Source organism: Dioscorea cayenensis, chromosome 17, assembly GCF_009730915.1.
Source record: "Dioscorea cayenensis subsp. rotundata cultivar TDr96_F1 chromosome 17, TDr96_F1_v2_PseudoChromosome.rev07_lg8_w22 25.fasta, whole genome shotgun sequence".
Taxonomy (NCBI): domain Eukaryota; kingdom Viridiplantae; phylum Streptophyta; class Magnoliopsida; order Dioscoreales; family Dioscoreaceae; genus Dioscorea; species Dioscorea cayenensis.
Window position 1 is genome coordinate 1,265,964 of NC_052487.1, and position 25,249 is coordinate 1,291,212.

The 25,249-nt window shown below is 35.7% G+C and overlaps 2 protein-coding genes across 2 annotated transcripts; both read left to right on the forward strand.

The window, feature by feature from the left end:
* Positions 1-15: 15 nt before the first annotated feature.
* LOC120280457 (translation initiation factor IF-2-like) lies at positions 16-5,724 on the forward strand. The gene is made up of 3 exons (XM_039287311.1): positions 16-244; positions 3,527-3,645; positions 5,338-5,724. The coding sequence occupies exons 1-3, from the start codon at positions 16-18 to the stop codon at positions 5,722-5,724; spliced, it is 735 nt and encodes a 244-aa protein (XP_039143245.1).
* A 13,820-nt stretch (positions 5,725-19,544) lies between these two features.
* On the forward strand, positions 19,545-20,942 carry LOC120280417 (chalcone synthase J-like). The gene is made up of 2 exons (XM_039287264.1): positions 19,545-19,818; positions 19,942-20,942. Exons 1-2 carry the CDS (start codon positions 19,641-19,643, stop codon positions 20,931-20,933), a joined length of 1,170 nt encoding a protein of 389 aa, XP_039143198.1. The 5' UTR covers positions 19,545-19,640; the 3' UTR covers positions 20,934-20,942.
* Positions 20,943-25,249: the final 4,307 nt, after the last annotated feature.

The following is a 25,249-nucleotide window of genomic DNA, read 5'->3' on the forward strand; positions in this document are numbered from 1 at the left end:
AAAACTTCAGAAGGGATGAAGCGGAAAGGGAGGCCCGGAGGGGGAGGGGGAAGGGCGGAAGATGGGCTGGTAAGAGCGTCGGGAAAGAAAGGGGGCGATGGAGCTCGTTGGAAGGGAACGAGCAGGGGTCAGGCGGGGTCAATAGACCCCGCCGGCGACAGGGGGGGCGGCCGCCCCCCTTGCCCCCCTTGTCCCCCTTGTCGCTCCGCCCCTGATAGCCGCGCATCTTTTACGTTTGTGAAAAGTGAAAACTTATCATATTCAATGGTCAAACATTTTAACAAAGACATTTAATTAGATTATGTTTTGATTCACGGAATGAGATGAGATCCGAATAAAATTGGGATTAAGATTGGGAGTGAGAAGGGATGGGAATGGAAATAAAAATATATGTAATTAGAAGAATATTTCATTTAAAATATAAAAGTAGGAGGAAAATGTAATAAAATTACGTTGTATGACTTTACCTTGCTAGGTTTTTCATAGAATGAAGTTGTGTCAAGATTTCGAAATTATAGCAAAGAGTTCACTATTTTTTGAACTTCTACCTCTACATATTCTTTAAAATCATGTTGAGTGGAATTTTAATATTATAGTTGACAACAATAACGTTTTACAATGTATGTTTTTATGTTGCATTTGTTTCTATTGTTGTAACAAAAAACAAAATTAATGCTTGAAATGAACATAAACATGAACATGCATGTGCATAGGCATGTACATGTATAACAAAAGTCTATGCTAACACCGAGATTCAAATCTAAATTTGAAAGCATAACCACTATTAAGCCAAAATAAAAATAAAATAAAATGAACTGCAACTCAAGGCCATTTATCCCCAACTCTGATTTCACATTCATGACTAGTCGATGGATGTCTACACCTATAACTGCGTTAAACTTCATTGACAGTAGTCATTTGATTTAAAGTCAAATAATACAAGATAGAAATTAAATAAAGTAAACAAATTATATTCTAAGTATAATATGTTGAATAACCGTAAAAAAATTGATACAAAACTAGTAAAATTCCGTAATCAACATAATAAATATTCCAGGCACGTTACACAATAAACAATAAAGTCTAATACATAAGCATACCTTGATAACTGATAATTAATAAGATGATAAATTGATAGGGATAACTAATGACAATATCATATGCATGTGTTTATCATCAAAAGGTAGGACACCCAGTACCATACTCTCAAAAAGTATAGGTAAAGGGTTATAGTGAAAACTATGATTTTAAAATTCTCCCCTCCTAAATGTAATACTAAATAAGGTCTCAAAATCTCAAACACACATTCACTAAGCGCTAGCATAACTTAATGTATTTTGAAAAAGTGTATACCTTATCTAGATGGCCCATTGAACCTTCTAATTACGGGAATAATATTTTCTAAAAATTTTACAATCGAAATCAATAATTGATATCATGTGCAAACTGAAAATCTGAAATTGAAAAATTAATTTTATAATTCTGACTAAATATTGATTAATCAATAAAGCAAACATTATTGAAGTGGTTTATCCACCTTTTCAAAAAAAAAAAAAAATAAAGCAAGCATTTGATAAAATAATTTGTGAAAATAACCCACTATCAACTTACCAAGTTTTCCTTGAGTTTCCTACTTAACTAGGTTCTTTATGGAAACTTTCTTTCATCATTTTCCTCTAATCTTGTCTATTAAAAAGATTAATAAATATTTAAAGATGACAACTAATAATCAATAACTAATATCTATCTATCAAAGAATACAGAAATGCTAGGTATACATGCATATCGTCTGTTATAATTAATATTCTAGCATATTGGCTAAACGAGGTTAAAACCAATTTCCATTACCCCAACTGGCTCAATTCTAACTTAGACCTAGGTAATTAATCTTAAATTGATTTTAATTGTGATCGAGTCTACTCAATTTGGGTTAAACTAGCTATCTTAAACCAAAAGTCACCTCTTATACGATTTTCCTGAACCAATTCAGCCTAAACTTAAATTAATCCAGCTCCTGAACTAGGCCCAAGACAGCTCAGGCCCACTGCAAGTCTGCAACAACCTAAGCACTCTTTTCAATCTCTAAACTCGTTAAATACACACATATCCACCAGCATTTTCTTATCATCTTCTCCACCACGTCCAACACCATCATTTTCTCTCCTTTTTGCTGTATTCGGCCATTAACACCACCAAAGCGACACACGGCTTCATGCTAACACCAGAGTCAACACTCACACTCAGAAGTCAAGAAATACCTCCTCATGCATGCATCCGGATGCATATACACAACCTTCCAAACACCTCAACACCCCAACAAGACAAACACTTTCTTACAAGAGTCCAGGACACCACATATTATATGCAGGAGCAAATATGCATTTATACCATGCATGAGTGATATATGCCCTCCAACTCTCTCATGTATAATTGCATGCATTTCTAAACAACACTCATGCATGCACACACACACACACAAATACACACCCCATGCAATCATATATATATATAGACACGCATTGGCTGTGACCTCATGCTTCTTCTCTTTCTCACTTCAAGCTAGCATCACGATCACCAACTTGTTGGTGTTTGATCAGAAAATTGGGGGGAAGACTGTTTGATCAAGGTGGCGGGAATTCAGTGCTGGTATCTGTTGAGAAGACTGAAGAACAGTAGAGGCTGCTTTGATCAATTATATGTGTGTGTTGTTTGTATGCTGTTTGGAATGGTTCACTTTGAATCGTTACTGTTTAATGTTTGTTGTATTATCATGTATCTTGTGAGATGCTTGACTGGCATTCACATTATGTATCTTTATATTCAGTTGCTTTGAATGTATTCTTGGGGAGTGAACTTTGCTTATGATTATCATAACTTTCTCTTCATTTCATCAGTGTTAGAATAGCATAGTTTTCTTTGAGAATCCTTGTTGTCTCAGTTGAAGAACTGGTTATTGATCTAGAATTCTCTTAGTGATCCTATCACAACTTTCCCTCACAACTTAATTAGCCTCACAAATTAAGCTAGCAAATCCAAGACCCGATCAAGACCAACGTCCGAAACATACAGCACCACGAACAGCTAAACGGCCTTCTAGTAGCTCTGGTGGCCTTCAGAAAGGCCTTGTCGACCTCCTGTGACAGCTCTGCACACCCACAGCGAATAGGGAGCTCTTGCCTTCTAAAACAACCACCCTTTAATTAAGGCTACCAAGAACTCTAAGAGAAGAACAAATTAAGAGAAAAACCCAACCTTGAGATCACGTCTCCCCCAATGATTTGAAGCCGTTGGTTCTTTTCTTTTCTTTTCACCTCCTTTCTCCAGATCTCTCCACCCTTTTTGAAATCGGAAGTAGCTTTCACAAGCTTCTCTTGTAATTAAGGAGAATGAAGACTCAGAGGACAGGGAAATGAAAAGGAGGAGAAGTTTAATTTGAATTATAACAAAAATAAGAGAAATTTCCATTTAGTCCATGAGCAGAGAAAATCCTTACTTAATTGTGAATTCTTATTCAATTATTCTTTAGTCATTGGAGTACGTCCAAGAACTGTTGCAAACAAGGATCTTACAGTTGCTTTTGAAAACCCTGATTTGCCTTTGTCAGAAGACGAGTTTAGGACTGCTGATATATATGTGGAGTTTTGGGTTTTATTTAATTGACCGTTTCAATGTTTTTTTCTATTTTTTCGTGTTAGTTAATTATTTTCCTTTGTATGTGTTTATGACCTAATCTTAATTAGGACCATGATGTTAGTGAGTGGTTGAACCTCTAAATTGTAATGTCCTCTAATATAGTTATGTGGTACTGAATTCAGTTTTCTCTGATTACTAAAAAACTTTTGTTTCTTTTCACAGCCTTGAGAAAGAATCTCAATTGCTTCTATTAATCCTTGTTCTTGCACTATTATTGATCTCTTTGCTGCTGCATAGTTTGTTATCTAAGGATAACAGCCTTAACTTAAACCTTTGCATAGAAGCCCTTCAATTTCTATTTTAACCCTTCACTCCTTAAACCCTCTTACCAAAAAGTTCTTGCAGAAATTTAAAATAATTCCCTGGAAGTTTGGTTCGTTAAATTTCAAAATATGAATTAAAAGCGCCAAATAATCGACCTTTAGTTATTTACTTATTTTTGAACAATTAGTATTTCTTATATAATTTTGTCATTATAAATTTTTTTTTTCTAATTTTTGTCCCCACTAAAATAAAATTTTGGATCTACGGGTAAAAATATATTTTTTAAAATAAACATCATGCATAATTTTGAAGAGCTCAAGTACTGGCCCGTTTGGTTGGAGGGAATGGGGATGGGGATGGGGATGGGGATGGGGATGGGGATGGGGAAGGGAATGGGGATGGGGATAGAAATAGTGAAAGGGATTGAGGATGAAAACAAAAGTAATGTTTGGTTAGAAAGAATGGGGATATGAATAGGAGAGGGTATAGAGAAAATTTTTAATAAAATTACTTTTATACCCTCTATTATTTTAATCAAATAATATATATTAAGTTATTGATGTATTTATTTTTGTACCTCCATAATAAAGATTATGTATATGAAATATTTTTAATTAAATATTTAACCTAAGTAATTGATGTATTTATAATTAAATATTTTTAAAATTTATAAATTTTAATTGAAGAATATAATTTAAGTATTTTTACTTAAAATAAACAAATGTCCAATATTTATTTGTTAGGGGTATATTAGTAACTTTCTTACCCAGATTTGTTCAAACCCACCAAAATCAGGGGAACCAGCATGCTGGGTTTGAGGGGCATATATTCCCCCCCCCCTCTTTCCTTTCCCATGCCATCTTCTACATGCCCAAACATGGGCTTGTACATGCCACAAGGAGTGATCCCCTTGATCACTCCATGCATCCAAACGGGGCCTAAATGCTATGTATAATCTTGAATAAATAATTGAATTTTTACATCCGCCATCACAGTAAAATCACAAATAAATAAACATGTCTTTGGTTGTCCATTATCTTTAATTTTTTAAAAAATTAGTCTTCCATCCAATGCCTTAATCTTTGATGTGTTTGGTGATATGATGGATCTTAATTTGCACAATTTTTTCATGGCTTGAGATGGAGGCCCTTTCTCCTTTTATAGGTATAAATAATGAGTAATGCTATATAGAAAGAAAACATAACACGAAACCAGCCACACGAATGATGTGGCTGGTGACGTGTTTTTTTTTTTAAAATAAAATAAAAAATAAAAAGAGAAGAGAGGTCACGGGTTCTCTCTTCTCTCTCTCTCTCTCTCTCTCTCTCTCTCTCTCTCTCTCTCGTTTTGTATGCTCCCGGCCGATATTGGTCTCCCCAGCTCCCGGCCGCCGTCCGTCTCTCCCACTCCCGGCCGCCATCCGTCTCCCACACTCCCGGCCGCCGTCTGTCTCCCCGTTCCAGGGCCGCGTCGGGCTTTCCCCGCTCCCGGGCCTGCCTGTCTCCCCGCTCCCGGCCGCCTGCTCTCCCCGCCTCCCGGCCCCGTCTGTCTCCCCGCTCCCGGCCGCCTGCTCTCCCCGCTGCCGGCCCCCGTCTGTCTCCCCGCTCCCGGCCCCAGTCCGTCTCCCTCGTTCCCGGCCCCGTCCCCTGCCACCGCTTCCTCCCTCCCGGCCCCGTCCCGGCCGCCATTTCCCGGCCACTCCCGGCCCCCATCCCGGCCGCCATTTCCCGGCCCCGTCCCGGCTGCGGCTTCCTCCCCGGCTCCTGACCGTAATTACCTTGACCATAATTTCCTACTTTAATTTCATGATTTGTTCAAATCCCGCCATAGAATTGAGATTAAAAAAAAAATTTAAAAAAATAATCCATACTTAATTCTATTAGCCTTGGGATAAAATAATCCATACACATTTAATTAACGCATTTAATTAATTATGGATTATTTTTGTTTGTGTTACTTATAACAGTTTCTTGTGGCTAAATAATCTACTCCATTGCACAATTGTTATGAATGGATTTTTTTTGTTTGTTGGCAATGTATATGAATTATTTTTGGAGTTATTTAAGCATCATCTTGATTTTTTTGGTATGATTTTTTTGGAGTTATTTAGGATTAGAAACCATTGCTTTGCTTCATGCTTTCTAAATATTTGTCCCACCATTTGTTTTTAGACATATACCTAAAGCAAGAACATGGAAGAAGTGGTACTTGGGTGTGAGCAAGAAAAAGATAATGTAGAAGTTGGATGTTCAAGTTATGAAATATATGCCAAAGAAAAACCGGTAGAAAAGGTTTTAGTTGAAAATATTGTGCCGGGGGCCGGTATGATCCTTGATTCTGAAGAAGAAGTTTATAATTTGTATGTTCAATATGCGCGGCGGGAAGGGTTTGGCATCAACAAAAAAAGCACGAGATTAGATGATGATGGAAAATTGAAATATTACACGCTAGCATGTGCAAGAGGTGGCAAAAGAATATCTACTTCTAAAAACTCCTTCAACCCAAGACTATCCGCTAAAGTAAATATTTCGGCAAAGATTAATGTCATTGTTGGCTATGATGGACGGTTTACTATTTCTAGTGTTAATTTGGAGCACAATCATGCACTTAGCCCACACAAAGCTCGTTTCCAAAAGTGCAATAAAAAAATGATGCATATGTCAAAAGAAGGCTTGAATTAAACGACCAAGCAGGAATAAGCCTGAGCAAAAATTTTCATTCCCTAGCAGTTGAAAGTGGGGGTTATGAAAATTTAACATACAATGAAAAAGATTGTAGGAATTATATTGCAAAAGCAAGGCAATTTAGGCTTGGCGTTGGAGATGCCGTGGCACTTGGAAAATATTTTTCTCGCATGCAACAAAGAAATACAAAATTTTTCCATTTGATTGACATGGATGAAGAAGGTCGTCTGAAAAATGTATTCTGGGCGGATGCGAGGTCTATAGCGGCTTATGAAGCTTTTGGTGATGTAATTTCCTTTGATACAACATACTTGACGAATAAGTATGACATGCCATTTGCTCCATTTGTCGGTGTAAATCATCATGGGCAGACGGTATTGTTTGGGTGTGGCTTACTGTCCAAAGAGGATACCGAAACATATGTTTGGCTCTTCAAAACTTGGCTAGAGTGTATGTCAGGCAAGGCTCCTAAAGCAATTATTACGAGATCGATGTATGGCTATTCAAGGTGCGATTCGATTAGTTTTTTTCCAAATTCACATCATCGCCTTTTGCCTTTGGCATATCATGAAGAAGGTTCCCAGAAGCTTGGAGTTTTAAATGAATACAAAGCAATCAAGAAGATTTTGAAACATATCACGTATGAAGCAGTTGATTCTAAAGAGTTTGAAGACACATACTTGAAGATGATGGCGGACTATAAAATTGAGAAAAATGAATGGTTGAATTCTCTATTCAAAATTCGTGATCGTTGGGCTCCTGTATATGTGAAAGGCATATTTTGGGCGGGAATGTCTACCACTCAAAGAAGTGAAAGCGTAAATGCATTTTTTGATGGTTATGTTGGTACGACGACCTTATTGAAGCAGTTTGTTGAGCAATATGATAATGCCTTGAAAAGTAAAATTGAGAAGGAGAACAAAGCTGATTTTGCTTCATTTAACTCGTGCTTTCCATTAATCACCGATTGCTATTTTGAGAAGCAACTACAAGAAGCATACACAAATGAAATTTTTAAATTGTTTCAAGATGAGTTGCGCGGCATGATATATTGCAATCTGAATTTAATTGGTTCAAATGGGGCGGTCTGCTCATTTCAGGTGTCCGACATTCTCAAGGGGAAGGAAGATGCATTTAGAAAGCAAGTGGTATACAATGTCTACACTAACGAGGAAGAATTTGATATTAAATGCTCGTGTCAGTTGTTTGAGTTTAAGGGGATTATTTGTAGGCACATTTGCAAGGTGCTTATTGAACAGAATGTGAAAGACATTCCTTCTAGGTATATTTTACCACGATGGAGGAAAGACATCAAACGCATGCATACGTATGTACAAAACTGTTACGATGACACACAAACAAGTGAGGAGAAACTGCGGTTCACTAAGTTGTGCTCTCATTTTTCTAAAGCCGCAGAACTTGGAGCGGAGTCAAATGACAAGTTCAACTTGTTGATGAAATATGTGGATGATGCAATTGAGAAGTTGATGGACAACACAACTTGTAAGGAAAATTTTACACCTACGTTGTCGGAGGCGACTATTGTGCCACACCAACAATTTCTCACTCCTTTGAAGGTGCGGAGTAAGGGTCGTCCACCATCAAAGAGGAAGAAGTCAAAAGTTGAAGAAATAATAATTAGAAACAAGAAAAAGGTATTTTTAACTAGTATCATAATCATTACTTGTTTAGTTTTTGTTTTCGATTAACTTTTTTTTTAGTGTATGACACCCATGTTATTATTGGCAGAAGGCACAAACAAAGGAAGATGAATCAGCTAAAAAATTTGTGCAAGATGATCATTGCACACAAGAGAGCGTGGTAATTCTCTTGTAACTGTCATTCATGTCCAAATTAGGAATTTCAATCATTTATTTTCAAATGATGATTTAATTGAACTAAAATCTTTGTTCGTAGGTGAATTCAAATTCTATATCTATCAATCTGGACAAGCATCATAGTTCTTCTGTAGGTTTTACAAGCCAGTGCAATGATTTATGAGGTAAGCTGTTATTTTTTTTCTCAATACTTAATGATTACGATTATTGGTGTTGTGAATTTCTCATGTATTATCCATTTTAATTTTTCAGGGAATCGTATGGTGATGCAAGTTGCTTATATAACTCTAGGTTTAATTTTTGTGTTCACATTTGTGTTCATGTTCGTGGAGGGAAACAAAAAAAATTGTGTTCATGTTCATGTTCTAAATTTGTGTTGCTTATGTTTGTTATTAAGATTTAATTTTTGATTTCGTATTTGTGTTCATGTTCGTGGAGGAAAAACAAACAAATTTATGTTTATGCTCATCTTCTAAGTTTGTGTTGATTATGTTTGATGGGGAGATATTTTTGTGTTTGAATTTGTAGTAAGGGAAAGTGTTCATGTTGATTGATTTTGTAATGTTATTATTTTTTACCCTACAGAATACGAAAATTTGAATGTGTGTGTGTTGTTTATTATTGCTCAACAGAATACAATTTTGTAATGTTGTTTGATTTTTTTGTTTGATTTTGTAGTAAGGGAAGGTGTCCATGTTTAAATCTGCAAAACAGAATACGAAAATTTGAATGTGTGTGTGTTGCTTATTATTCTCTAAGGCATAACAGAATACGAAAATTTGCAAAACTTGCTCAACATTGTGAATGATTAATTTGCGTCATCCTGTACCGGCATGAGAATAGAGAGGAATAACTGGCATCATAAAACAATTTCCTTCTCAAACTATGAGACTCTTGGACTTCATTTGGCAACTCCTTTGTCAAAAAGTTCATCACAAAAATATCTAGTGTAGTTTCAGAAGGCCCAAAATTTGAACCATAAACGAAGGAAGGCAACCAAAAAAATTACAAGCTGAATAATGTTACAATGAGAAAGCAGTAGGGTATGAGTAATAAGGCACATAACCAAAAAAATTAAATTATTAAATACGAGTAGAACACCACACACAAGAAAGGACCGGAACATAATCTTTGCCACAATCATCACATGATCATGGGTAAAAATTTTTCCGAGCCTGCACTTGGGGTTTTATCTCCCATGAGGCCGGTTGATCACTCTCTTCCGGCAGGGACAAAGCGGCGAGAAATCTCTCTTATCATCGGTCACCACAAAATGGGCATTCATCGCTACTGACATCATCCAACTGGGACCGAAGGCGGCCATTGAGCATCGGATGGTAAAATGTGTCGATGATATTATCTGTTATTGCTTAACAATAATTATAAATGCAATTTTACTCGTGTTGAATTCAGGTTATCAATGACAAGTTCTGTTAATGATCAACCACACCATTCCATCTTTCAAGTTCAGTCAAATAGGAATTTAAACCATGAGTTGCAGCATACTAACATTATCTGCAGGGTGTGGTATTTTTTTGATGGACTCATCATTAGAACCAACAGTTGCATCATTTGAGGCGAGTAACCCCGAGTAAACCGAGTCGCTTACAGTAGGGTCCAGTATATATTCAGCCTAAAAAGAAACATCTTCAAAAGATTAAAAAGACTGAAGTTTAAAGGGTGATTATTGAAAAAGCAAAAATCAGTATCCATGCCAATTTGTGTTTGAAAAAAATTATACAATGCAATGACAAACATGTCAAACAAGCAACTCTACAAACACGGGAAACCAAATGGCATATAAGACAACCTTAATGACCCAAGTAAAAAAACAATTATATAGGTCAAGCATATTGGTACTAGACAAAAAGGTTGGACTAAAAATACAATGGATTTAAGTATTATTCATACGAGTACCCCACATTCTTCATTGAGCTCAATGACGAGTATATCTTTGAGCAAGGGCAACGATATTACCCCTTATGTTGTCACCCCATGTGTAGCATCATTAATCTCTTGTTTTAGCTACTCAATCGCTTATTGTAATCCTCCAATGAAGAGCGATTGCTTCCTATGAATAGGACAAAGCTCAACACAAAGATCAATAGGAAAAGTGTAGTGTAATTCTATTAACAAGAATAGAAAAATCCCATAACAAGCATGCAACTCATGTTATTTTATGAAATTCTAAATTTGTTGAGTAAGAAATGAGCTTATCTTTCCTTCAAATCACAAAAAAATATTGATACACCATGGCCACCTCAAAAAAACTAGCGAGCGAGTAAAAAATGGAAACAAACAAGGGGTAAAATTTATCTTATGAAACAATATTGACGTCAAAAACCATCGAGTAGCATGTGCAGTCTCATTCTAAAAGAATTGGAGCTTCAATACATAGAACAAGATACCTGGTGAGCAAAGAAGACTTTGCTGATCCATAGAAATAAACAACATACCTAGACGCATATGTGCAGAATCCTCCACATTGAAAATTGTTCTCCTCAATACGTCAATACATCATCCCATAGAGAACTATTACTAAAAGAAATCACATAAGAAAAAAAAATTGTTGCAAGAAAAATAGTTAGAGTTTCTAAAAAGAACTATGCTCTATAATATATCAAAGGCTCAGATCTTGCCCGCTATTCTTTCGCATGGATAAACATGTATCAAGGGCTGCAACTAAAGTTGCCACGCCACCCAATATATATACTCTTTTATAGGGCAAATCATCATGGACACAAGAACATCATTACTAAAGAGTAAGAGTAATGCTATATAGAACGAAAACATCACACGAAACCAGCCACATCGACAGAAAGAAATAGACCATGCAACAAAATGCTTCATGCTGAATGTTATAATATATCAAGCAATAAAATCAAAACAGAGGCTCAGATTCAACATACATGATTTTCTCCCATCCTTCCCCCTCTCTTTACAACAATAACAGTAGCGGTTGCCTACTAGGCCATCCAAGCTACTATGCCATCATTGTAGAGAAACAAGGACAGGAGAGAAATTTAGGGCATCATCATTGCCTCTATACCTGATTTCAAGGCGAGCCGGGCCTTCTATCCCAAGAATTCAGATAACCAGCCACACGAGAGAGGGGAAGCGATCTCGTTCCCTAGCTTCTCATACACCACCGGACCGGTCGCCGCTCTCTATTTCTTGTGTACCACTGACATGTGCCCTATATTCTCTTCAAAGCCAAACAAGAAAGAGGTGGCGGCCGGGAGGCGGGGAGGAGGGCCGAGGCGCAGTGGCAGCGAGGCGGGGAGGCGGGCGAGGACAGGGGGCCGGGAGGCGGGGGCGGGAGGCAGGGGAGCAGGGAGGGGCGGGAGCACACACTCAAAGCGAGAGAGAGAGAGAGAAAGCCAAACGAGAGAGAAGAGAGATCACGGGGAGGAAGCGAATGCCAGGAGCGGCTCCCGGTCTCGGGGGAGGGAAGAGGCAGCCAGTCGCGATGGAAGGAAGAGGCGAACGATCACGGTGGAGGAAAGAGTCAGCCGATCGCGATGGAGGGAAGCGGCGGCCGAGACCTCAACGAAAGAGAGAACTAAATTAGGGCTGCAATTTAGCCCTAGAGAAGAGAGAACCCGTGACCTCTCTTCTCTTTTTATTTTTTTTTATTTAAAAAAAAAAACACGTCACCAGCCACATCATTCGTGTGGCTGGTTTCGTGTTATGTTTTCGTTCTATATAGCATTACTCATAAATAATACAAGTGCCTTTTCATCAATGCTGGAATCGATCCAGCACCAACTAACCAGGGGCTTCTAGACAATTTGATGAACCCACTCATTAAGACCGTTAGAAACTAAATTTTAATTCTATAAACCAGCCGAAATGTCAAATGTGAAAGGTTAAAGGACAAGTAAATAGGCTGTCCCACATTGGGTAGTAGATGTGAATTCCATATGTATATATAAGTGGTAGGTATCTTTTCCTATCATGTTATCTTTTTGGAGTCTGTTCTCCTCACCACTTGCTTGTGTGCCGGTATGGGATTTGAGCTAAGGCTTACGGGGAACTAGCTGGCTTTGCGTCGAGTTCTCTAGTCTATGCATGGATAACAACATAGGTCTCCAAATGAAATCAGACTTGGCAGGCTGCTCAAACAGACCAGTTAGTTGCGTGCTGAGAGGTCTAATAAGACCTCTCAGCACCCAAGTGGTGAGGAGAGCGTGTCACCAAAAGACCGGTCTAGTGGTGAAGGATGCCCACCACTTATATGCACACAAGGACTCCATCTCATAACCGATGTGAGACTAAAGGAGTTCATTCATTTGCAATCATTACATTACCCCCCGATAAAGACACTGACGCCCTTGTCAGTCCGGTTAATCTGGGCGCCTGACCAACAGTACTTCACTCAGACCCCAGCGCGCAGCCAGCCAGCCTGGTCAGAACTCTCCCTGGTCAGAACCCTCTGTGGCCAGCGCCGACCAAACCTGACGAGTCGTGCCCCATATCAACTCTCAACGAAAGCACCATTGTTATGCCCACAAGTGGAGGACCCACAACCCCAAAAGACCGGCCTAGTAGGGTGGGGTTGCCCCACCACTTATAAGCACACAAGGACTCCATTTCATAGCCGATGTGGGACTAAAGGGGAATCATTACAAGTTAGTTGCGTGCTGAGAGGTCTAATAAGAGCATCAGGCTTCAATCAGTGGTGCATGTATCAATATTGAACACAAGAAATAACTGGCTTGATAGGGAAGAATGGATTTCACGTCTAATCAATGTGGGATTAATTCTAAATCCTTTACATAAGCTTGGGTGTTAGGCTTTTGGAATTACAGGTGGCATTTTCAAAGCATCCACAACTGAATGAGAAGATTTGGTCTCTTTGAACTTCAAATGAGAAAGAATCAGCTGTAATTGATGACTCAATCTTCATCCTTACTGCCATACTTAATTAAACCGCTAAGCTGGAAGCTTAAAGAAAGTTTTAGATAATCATGTAAATTATCACTGAAACTCAATAAAAAGGACTCTATGTACATGAGTTTAATCAATGAAATAGCGAATGAAATTTTTTGTATAGTTTTTCTTTCTCCTCTGAACCTATCTTCTTATTTCTCCTCTCTTTTATTATCAACCCCATATTTCAAGCCTTCAAATGGATGTTCCCTTCCATCAAAGGACGACACATTCTTTCATAAGAATTGCTGATCTAATAAGTTAATTATTCTGATTATTTCATGGGTTTGTCGAAAAATATAAATAAATAAATAAATCATGGGGTTTGATATCTTGAATGGCCTTTATTATTATTATTATTATTATATATATATATATATATGAGCTGCAATAGAGTAAATCTAGCAAATATTAGATCCACATATATGTACCAAATGTTATCAATGAGAGTTTTCATTTGTACATCGAAGGCGTTGCCATGCCTCCTTATTTCCGTCTGTCCACGCTGAATCTCTTTCTACTCTCCTTAATATTATTCCTAAGTGCTCCCCTAATCAGGATGACATCCTCATTTGGGCACTTGAAAAAAGTGGCAATTTTTCAGTCAAATCTTTTTATAAATTTCTCAATGATGGTGGGCTCCGCTGTCTACTTTACTCAAATTTCTGGAAAATTCGTTTTCCCAGTAAAGTCACACTTTTTTGCTGGTTTGCTGGAGAGGACAAAATTCTCACTCTCACAAATCTTTTCAAGAAAGGCTTCAACTTTCAAAATTCCACTGATACTTGTGTCCTCTGCCACAATGCCTCTGAAAATCTTCAGCATCTCTTTCTCGGCTGTGATTTTACTAAACGAATTTGGACATTATTTCTTTAAGTTTTAGATTCAAACTCTCTCCCACAATCAATCCCGTTTTTGTGGTCCAAATGGCTACTCTCAATTGACTCTCAGCACCGAATCCTCTGGGATCTTGTCTCCCGTGTTGTCCTTTGGAATATCTGGATTGAAATAAACACTCGTATTTTTCAATTAAATGCTTTACCACACATTAATATTCTCTTTAAAATTGCTAATATGCTTCTCTCCTGGTTTTCAACAGCTGCTAATAGACATCAACAATCACTCAATGAAGCTTCTCAGAAAATTAAGCGCTCCCTCAGTTTCCTAAGCGCTAGAGACCCTGATACTGCTGGTGATCCTGCTCATGATATAGCTCAGGAGTAGTTGCTCCTTCTTTTGTTTAGACAGGCCTGAGATGCCAGATGGTGCCTTCCGCCTTTCTAGACTTCCTTTTCCCCTCTTTTTATTTTGCTTTTATGTAATTTATGTACTTTTTGTTGTGTTTGTTGTACCCCCTCACTTCTGGTGAGAAGCTCTTATTTCTGTACTGTTTCTTTTTTTTTTTCAATAAATCTGTGGTTTATCCACATTTACCTCAGAAAAAAAAAATGACTTACATGCAATAAAAACTCCTCAAATCGTTTAGCCAAAATTAATCATGATTTCTGTTTTAATTAATACTTCATGGCAAATTGCCAATATGTTCACATCTTGAATTGTATGATGGCAATATGTTTACATCTCAAAAAAAATATATATATATATATATATATAATGCATCTTTACTTGCTCATACAATTTTATAAAAGTGTAACAAGAAAAATATAATGCATCCATATATGCTTCATGTGATCTCATGTGTGTGTATAATATTTATTTGCCTTGTTCACCAATCAATAGTTTGGTTCATAAAGAATTCACCATTGACTCACTGAACACCACCAACCCTGTATGGCGTCCATGCGTCATACTTGTTAATTGATTAGATCAACTTGTAATCAATTTTATATAAATCTATAAGATATTTCTAAACAGATAATTCTTTTAGACAAACGTGTGTTTGCTTATGCACACCTATATATAAACAAAGTCTAATTCTCTGTCTTCTTCAAATTCAGGACACCACATGAGAAATGGACATTTTTGTCTTTATTAGAAGAATGTATGGAAAAGGATTATGAGTTGTAGTAATTAATTCTAATTTGTGTTCCATTTAATATATCCTAACAAATGTGATTAATTAAGCTTTTATCAAACATTTCAATTAGTTATACTTCTATTATAAATTATGAAGATCAATTAAAATGAATATCTGCCAAAACTTGCATTAGAGTTGATATTTGAGTTTCTCCAAGGCCACCTAACAAAACTCAGTAAATGCAAACAACCTGCCAGTTCTTCAAAATTTCAAAAACCATGCCATTAATTTAAAGTCCAAATAAAATCAAATTTATTCATGATTTTGCCATGGACTTTCAAAGTCATCCTTCTCAGTTATAATTATATATCCCACTAATGCATACTTAATTAATTAGTCAAAGACAGAAGAGAGGAAAAAAATTAAGGATTAAAATTTTCTTAAATTTTTTTTTTTAAAAAAATGGATAAACCGCAAATAGATTAAAAATTTAAAATTTCCATATAAAATAAGTTGTCTGAAATTTTCCCAATATTATTTTTGCCAGTCTTGAATTTGAAGAGTTCATTGAGGTGCATGGAACATGTGCTGCATGATTGCTAGCACGCCAAAAACTACTTCAACCTGCTTTTTTGGCCAGAAGTAGCTATAAACTTATTAGTTTCACTTAATTAATTAGCAATTCTTGACGATCTGTTGGTATTCCGTGGAATGCGCAATTCATGTGAAAAAGACATGCAACTCTCTTAATTATATATATATATATATATATATATAATATGCATATATTAGCTCCTCGTGAAAAATTTATGTTTTTTATCATAAATTGAACAGTGTCACTGACTCTTACTAATAATATATAAGCATAAATAAATCTAAGTTTAGAAAGAAGATATTTAGCTAGATATTTGGATTATAACAATAATTCAGTGTTTCTTTACCAGATCTATCTAGGTTTAGAACACTAAGAAAGTTGATTTTGGGGTGTCAAGTTTTCTGAGATCTTTTAGTTAGAACCATTATCTAGTTCGTCATCTGAGAATTGTTGCATTTTTAATTTTAAATCACCCTCTTTTCTTTCGGTTATTTTGAATATCAGTTTCATGTTAATGTCTTTTTTGGGTTACAAAAAGTAAGTTGTTTTTTCTACGATAGTGGGGAGAAGCATCTAGTTCCATAATTTTCCTACCTTAACAATACTCAACCCAGATGCCTGAGCCGATCCGCACCTAACGTGCGATTAGCTAAATTTATACAGTCGTTGTTTGGTTATCACTAAATAGCTGTAATTTAACTGGTTTTATATGTAAAATGTTGCATGATTTGTTGTAAAATGAGTTTTACATGTAAAATATTTTATAATTTAAGATAATTTTGCAATGTTTCAACTTACATCAATTTATTGTAAGTTGAAATGCAGCATTGTGAGTGGATCATATTCATCTCATATATAATTATAAAATATTTAATAAAATAAAATTTTTAAAATTTAATTATAAAAATATTTTTATGTGATAAAATTTAAAAATGTTAAATACTTTTATAAAGTAATATTCATATAATTAACTATTTTTATGACAAAAAAAGTTTAATTGAAGATATTATATTATATTTAAAAATTAATTAAATTAATTAAATAAATATTATATTTTTATAATTTAATATTTATATAGTGAAATAATTTTATCATAAGATATTTTTATAATTTAATATATTATAAAAATAATTAATAGGGTAAGTGTTTTTAAACTTTAATTATAAATTTTTTCAAGTAATAAAATTAAGGAAATATCAAATATTTTTAATTTTAATAAATAAATTATTAAATTAATTGTTTGTATCAAACTAATCAAATAAAAAGTAAATACAACATTTTCAGTTGCGACAAACCAAATTAAACAACAGTGATCTAAGTTGAAATATAATATATTTACTTATACTGTAATTTCATTTACATGAGATTTCACTTATAGACAACCAAACAACTCTTTAGAGTTTTAATTCTATCTCTTGGGAGGAGATCATTACTACGCCTAGGATTACTGGTTTGTTTTTGTTACTAATTTCCACTCCTAGCAGACCGTTGTATTTATTTTTTAATTTTGTTTGTATTTATTATTTTTTTGTGTTTAAATAAATTAGTAAGTTATCCATTTTATTTTAACGTAAAATATTTAGAATGCCAAATGTTTAATATTTGTAAAATATTTATTACAGAGAGCGATCTCCATGAATAAAATAAAATGGATGATTTCTCGGGAAAGTCTGAAGATCACAGCGAAGATGTATTATAAAAACTAATAATATAAATATTGTATTATACAAAAAGTTCAAACCGTGTTTTTCAAAAGTAATGGCCCTTTCTAATACTTTGCCTTTATTCGTAAAAAAGAGAAACTTGATCAATTGCCTTTTTTTGCATCAACTCGCACGTTGGTAGGTGGGTTCAAAATAAATAGACGAGTGCTAATTAAAAAGACCTTTGGGTCCCCATAGCACTTTCCTAACCCAATAAACCCTTATTTTTAAACAACATATTTACTTATCTCTTATTTTAAGAATTTATCATTATACTCTATATTTTTGTTTTTCATCTTCCAGCTCCAGGAAACTTGCTAAAGGCAGTGGCTTTATTAAAAAAAAGGTCCTCTATGATTGGGGCTAGATCGTTCGATCATTGAGGTTGAAACAAATTCATCAAACTCTAACAAATTTCTGTGAGATAGAACTGGTCCAAGTATCAAATATGTTTGCATATAGCTCCCCAAAAATAAGATAAGCTCACTCGTTCCTGTGAACTCCTGTGAAACTGAACAAGTCTTACTAAACTATGGGCGAACTTGGCGGATCTTACGTGTGCATGAAGAAAGCTCATGGGTGAAAAAGCAGAGAAAATATTGAGTAAGGGTAAATCTGTAATTTTATTTTAAATATAATTTTTTAAAAAATAAATTGCAAGTGACTTAATGAAGTCGTTAAAGAAGTCAACCGGCTACCGAGGACTTGCAGGTCGGAATGTTCAAATGAAATGAATGATTCACATTCCAACTACCGGCCAATATTTAGAATATAATATTAATTTAGATAACACTATTTTTAATTCACTTGGCCAACCTCCTGGTTCTCACTCACCAACTTTATTTTCTCTGATAAATTAGCATCTTACGTGCGTCACGTTGTTTAAAGAAGCTATTTCTGGATCCTGTGACAAGCATGGCCCATGCATCATAACGTCTGATCATTCTCCTAAACAGACCTTCATTTCCCTTTAATCTTTATTTTTCATGTTAGTCCTCCTTTTTAGTTTTCCCTGAACGGACACAACTTCCGATTAATATAAAGCATTTATTTTCATTCGGATATAAAGTCATTTTTTTTTATTTTAGTAACAAGGAAGATATATATCTAGCAGACAATATATATATATATATATATTGGGGTGAAGCGAGAAAATTTTTTTCATGGAGGTAAAACAAATTTTAGAGAGAACTAATTTTTTTAATGACAAGTAAAAAGTGAATGAAGAAAATTAATAATAAATTTTTATAAATATTATAATATTAATATAGATATTAATTTATAGAAAATCAAATTACTGAATACTATATAACCAATTTATTAAAAATCATAAAGTTAAAAAACAAAATTTTAAAAAAATATTTTTCTAAATCTATAATATTTTTAAATTTATCAAATTCGTAAAATTAAAAAAAATCAAATAATAAATTTTTACATATATTTTTAAAAAAATATTATTTTTTATATTATATACATTCATATGTAAGATATATAATTAAAATGAAAAACAACCAAAACAAAAAAATTCATGCCACCCTTCATCCTTTCTGGCTCTATTCCTTTAATAATATTCTCTTTGTTCTCTTTTTATCGGTTATAATTAACTAAATCTTACATAACAAAAAATTTAGTTATTTTATAAAAATTTTATAAAAAAATAATTATTTTTTCAAAATTAAGCTGGTGTCATGAAGCAATAGCGAATACCAATGGCAAATCTAAGTTCTTGGGAGTTACAACACCAATCATACTATTCATTCTATTAAGCCTGGAATACCAACTTTGGGGTCAACTCAAATAAAATAAGCAAGCATGATGGATCACATGACCACAAAAAACAGTATAAATACATATGGGTTATCTCCATGATTTTTGCACCAAAGACTCCTGCACCTTTAGCAGTACTAGCTCTTCTTCATTACCTCACCGGAAAACACAAACAAAGATTAAAAAATGGTAGGAATTCAAGCAACTCAAAGGCCGGAGAAGCCTCTCGGTCAAGCTGCCATCCTTGCCCTCGCCACCGCCAATCCATCCAACGTGGTCGACCAAAGCACCTTCACTGACTACTACTTCCGCATGACCAAAAATGAAGATGATCTAGCTCTCAAAGAGAAGTTCAAACGTGTTTGTAAGTTCATCTTAATTACCTCTTAATTCTAAATTAATGCATGATAATTAATAATATTACGTAAACATATATATATATATATACTTAGATATTAAAGTTTGAATTTACTACGTATAATTTCAGCGGCAAAAACAACAGTGAGGAAGAGGCATGTCCATCTAACTGAAGAAATACTAAAAGAAAACCCAAACATGTGTGAGTACAAGGCACCATCAATGGACGCACGGCAGGAGATTATAATCTCCGCAGTGCCAAACCTCGCCAGAGATGCTGCCGAGAAAGCACTAAGTGAATGGGGTCAACCAAGAGATGAAATCACACACATGATCTTCTGTACTATGTCCGGCTCCGACATGCCCGGAGCTGACTACAGACTACTCAAGCTCCTCAATCTCAAAACCAACATAAAACGTCTCATGTTCTACCACCTCGGCTGCTATGCCGGCGGCACTGCTCTCCGTGTTGCCAAAGACATCGCCGAGAACAACAAGAACGCCCGAGTTCTTGTTGTATGTGCAGAGCTTAATGTTGATTTTTTCCGTGGTCCTGACGTGACCGACTTCTTCAACAGCTGCGCGCAAGCTATTTTCGGTGATGGTGCAGCCGCATTGGTTATCGGAGCTGATCCGGTCATCCCGGTAGAAAAGCCTTTGTATGAAATAGTATCAGCGACGCAGGTTATACTCCCCGACAGCGAACATGCAGTCCAAGGACGTTTTAGAGAAGTTGGCTTGACAATCCATTCGACTGCACAATTACCGGATATCATAGCAAAGAACTTAGAACCAAGCTTGGTGGAAGCTTTTGAGCCTTTGGGGATCTCTGACTGGAATGAATTGTTCTGGTTGGCTCATCCAGGAGGGCCGGGAGTGCTGGATAGAGTGGCGGAAGAGCTTAGGTTGGGGCCGAACAAGCTTGATGATTCCAGACATGTGCTGAGAGAGTATGGCAACATGTCCAGTGCCACTGTTTTGTTTATTTTGAATGAGATGAGACACCGGTCAGTGGCGGAGAAGAAGGGGACTACCGGAGATGGGCTTGAGTTTGGAGTTCTTTATGGGTTTGGTCCTGGACTCACAGTGGAGATGGTGGTGCTCCGTAGTGTTCCTATTTGATTGATTAGGCTTTTTGCATGGGTGGACGCTTGAATTATTGGAGTCTATTTTGTCTTTTATTTGGTCTAGTGGGGCTGGTGGTTGTGTCTTAATCAAATGGGTTTGTGCTTGCATTGATTGGTCCAAGTATTTGTTGCTTTTCAGTATGGTTGTCCTTGTTTTATGTTTGCTTTCCTTTCATCATGTTAGAATCAAAGTATATGTTTCTTTTTCAATAGAGTTGTCATCCCACTGATTTAATTTGATTCCATTGAAATCACAGTAAAACTGATACACATAACCTTATAATAATCTAGTTTTTTTAGATATCTATCAGAGTAATTTTTGTATTGGGATTATATCAGGATTAGTACCATAAAAAATAATAAAAAATAAATAAATTTTGGTTTTTGCAAGACCACATCTCATTTCACTGTAATTTATATGGATCTGTAAAATCACAACTCTTTTTAATATAATTTTATGCGATTAATAAAATTATTATATGCTAGCTTTCCTTCATCTTTTCTCACATGCGGAATCAAAAATATATAAACCATCTTTTTCCTAATATGCATATTGGTGTGTTTTATCTTTTAATTTTTTTCTAGCTATTATGCGTTTGTGTGTTTTTTTTTTGACTTTCAGGGGTCATTTGATCCAGTAATGGTTATTGTCACGGCCTTCCCGATCGCCCCAACGATCACTGCGCGGCGCTCGTCACACCACCAAGGTGCCGAGCCAGCCTCCAAGACCTGGAACCAAAAACAGTCCAAGAACTAGCAAGCAACCATGCCCTATCAATCAAACAAGGCTAGTAAACATGCAAGCACACACAAAGACATCATGAGAAGCCAAGTATAAGAGAGAAATCCGAAAACTCTCTAGTGAATGAGAAGGAATACAACCAAGGCCAAGACCTAACCAAGAGTTCATCAACCTCTCCCTTTCTAAGGGAATGAGAGCCATATTTATAGGGAAAACCAACAAGAGGCTGAGATCAACCGGATCTCAATGAGAGGCTTAGAATAAGTCACCTGTCACATCAAGACAAGCACAGTGCTATAGTGCTACAGTGCCAAGAAACACAACATTGTTCACTTGTGTGCACCCGGATCACTCTACAGTGTCAACCGATGGCACTGTACATCTAGCCAGCCCTCTCCGGTCATCCCCAAAGTGCGCCCATCCGATCACGGCAGAGCATCCATCCAGTATCCATCGGTAATGCCCTAGCAAGGCTTCTCAGAACTGGCCGAGTATCCACTCGGTGAACTCACATCCGCCACGCAGCGACCCACGCCGCCCTTCTCTGTCCAGTGCTCGCGCTCACCGTCATGCGCGATGCATCAATGGTCTCAAGAACAAGGTTCGCGGGCCAATGTGCCCACCCTCGGTCGATAACACTCCGGCCACGCCGTCCCATGCGCTGCCGCCGTCCAGCATGTCTGCGCCGCTACAGCATCTGCCTGACTCGGCACCACTTGATCAGGCCATACCGGCTCGCCCTGTCGCCCTCCCGCGACCAAGGCAGAGTGCCATCCTTCATTATATAAGCATCATCTTGGATGGAGACCGCATGTAAGGGCACCGACCCTTACAAACCACCCCCACTTGTTGAAGCCGACATCCTCGTCGGACCCAACTGTGGGATCAAAAATACGTGTCTGGCACCGTGAAGACACCAGACAATATATCGAATCACAAATATCATATTTTGTTTTGTGGGTTCTTTCATTCCTAATAGAGGCAAGCCTCTATTATTAATTACCCTAGATTAGAAATCTTAGGAACCTCCGATTAAGGGCAAAAAGTACAAATAAAAGCAAGAAAATTTGCGAATTATGAAATTTGTTATTTTATTATATAAACATATTTATTACATCACTTATATATATATATTTATATATCATTTTTTTTATTACACTGCTCGTGCCTTGTCATCACTGCGTTGCCTCAGCCTGTCACTGCTCAGTGCCTCGTCACACGCATTGCACCTTGTTGCCATTTTGGGATATATATCTCATTATTGCCTTTGAAATTAACCATTGCCTATGCTTTTATCATCGCATCAGTATGTCATTTTGAAATATCCTTCTCATAAATTATGTCTCATTTCCTAAAAATCGCCGCTTTCCTCGATCATTCTTATTATTGCTTCAAGTAATCTTGTCATTGCTCTTCTTCTTTTATCTCGACGTACCTTAGATAATACAGAGGGTGCTCTTGGGTTCCTTCCAACACCTTAGCGCCATGATATGTTACATGTCTTTCATTCAACGTGCATGGTGAAACTCTAAGTTTTACCTTATGTGCAAAAGGTGAGTCGATTATTTCATTTTTTCATTATCATATAATTAATAATTTTTTTAATTCTAAAAGAAACTACTGCACACATTAGCCAAATTTCATCATTTAAATGGTGGGGACAATAGTATGTTTTCTATTATTATATACTTTTTTTAACCCCATACTCATCATTTAAATGGTGGATCCCACTTGCATGTGTATGCATGCATATCATAAGTCCATAGGATGGATGTTTCTAGATCATGGGCTTCTAAATGTGTGGAGCCTGCATGCATCCATGCAATTTTTTTAAAGCTCCATGTGCACCTTTTGTCATGCATGAGTCACGTGATGATTTTATTTTTTTATTTTTATTTCATATTTATTATTATATATATATTCATATTTTTTTTAAGCCCGGACCATATTCATTATCCATTGGTGGTGGGCCCTGATTTTTATTTTTTTCTTTAATTAATTAATTATTTATGTCTCAAGGCTACATGCTTTACATAATTTTTTTTGATATGTTTTTTTTTTATTCCCATGCATGTTTTTCTCATTTATTATTATTATTATTTTTATTTTTTTCTTTTTACTTTCATCTCATGTATATGCATGCTTTTTTCTCGCATGATCTCTTGTGAATTTTCATGCATATCGCCTCATCAATTTGCTTTTTTTAACACGTATGCTTTTCTTTTATGGTGGGCCTCCTTTTTCATTATTATTTTTATTTATTTGATTTATTTTATTTATTTATTTATTTATTTATTTTTAAACACACATGTAAACTTGCATGTGGTTTTTTTTTATAGTGGGCTGACGCATGCAACGTGTTTTTATCAATTTTTTTTGTTTTTTTTTTAAATCTGCACAAGCTGGCCAATTTTTTTTAATAATTTTTTTTCTTTTAAGTTATTTTATTATTTTATTATTCGCATTTTATTTATTATTATTTTATTTTATTATTTTATTATATTATTTTATTATTATTTTATTATTTTTTATTATTTATTATTTTTTTCATTATATATTCATTATTTATTTATTTATTATTATTTTTTATTAACTGAATCTACCTCGGGATGCGTACTCAAATACTTCAGGATTTGCATTTCTCCTATTGCCTCGAGATCTGCTCTCAGGCTACATGAAACTTGAGATCGTCTTGCAATGTGTATTTGGCTATCCTAAGATTTGATATTGCCTCGAGATATGTGTTCTTAAGGGCAATCTTGTAATTTGCCTTTATGCCTTCGAGATAAATTCTCAGGGCCAATTTTGTAATTTACACTTTGCTTCGAGATATGTTCTCAGGGGCAATCTTGTAAATTTTACATTTATGGCTCGAGATATGTTCTCAAGGGAAATTTTTGTAATTTTTTTTTATTTTTTTTGTAATTTTTATTTTACCTCGAGATATGCCCTCAAGGATATATATATATATATATTGTATTTTTGCATTTATGCCTCGAGATATGTTCTCAAAAGGCACTTTTTGTAATTTGTATTTTTTTGCCTCTGAGATACGCTCTCAAGGGGTAATTTTACGATTTAAATGTTTCGGATCGTCCTCGAGATTTGTGCTCCTGGATAATCTTGCGATTTGAATGTTTCGGATCGCCTCGAGATCCGTGCTTTCTACCGATCTTGTGATTTAAATATTTTAGATCGCCTCGAGATCTATGTGCTCGGCTGTTCTTGTGATTTAAATATTTAGATTACCACAAAAATGTCTTCTGGACTTATCTTGAATATATCTAAATATAATGAAATTTATTTATTTTAACCATATGTTGTCCCAATTCGATTATGATTTGACTGTGTGTAATTTTTTTTAAAATTTTTATTTGATTTGAATCAGGTCATGCAATTTTTTACATAAACAAATGCCCCCTTCGTACTTTTCTCACGAAGAATTTTAGTGAGATTGAGTGAGAAAGTACTGAATCCTTAGTTTTTAATGAGGGCCTTGTATTTGTAAACATTTTCAGCCAAATTTTTTGATGATTTTATAAGCCATTCATCCACTCGATAGCACCATG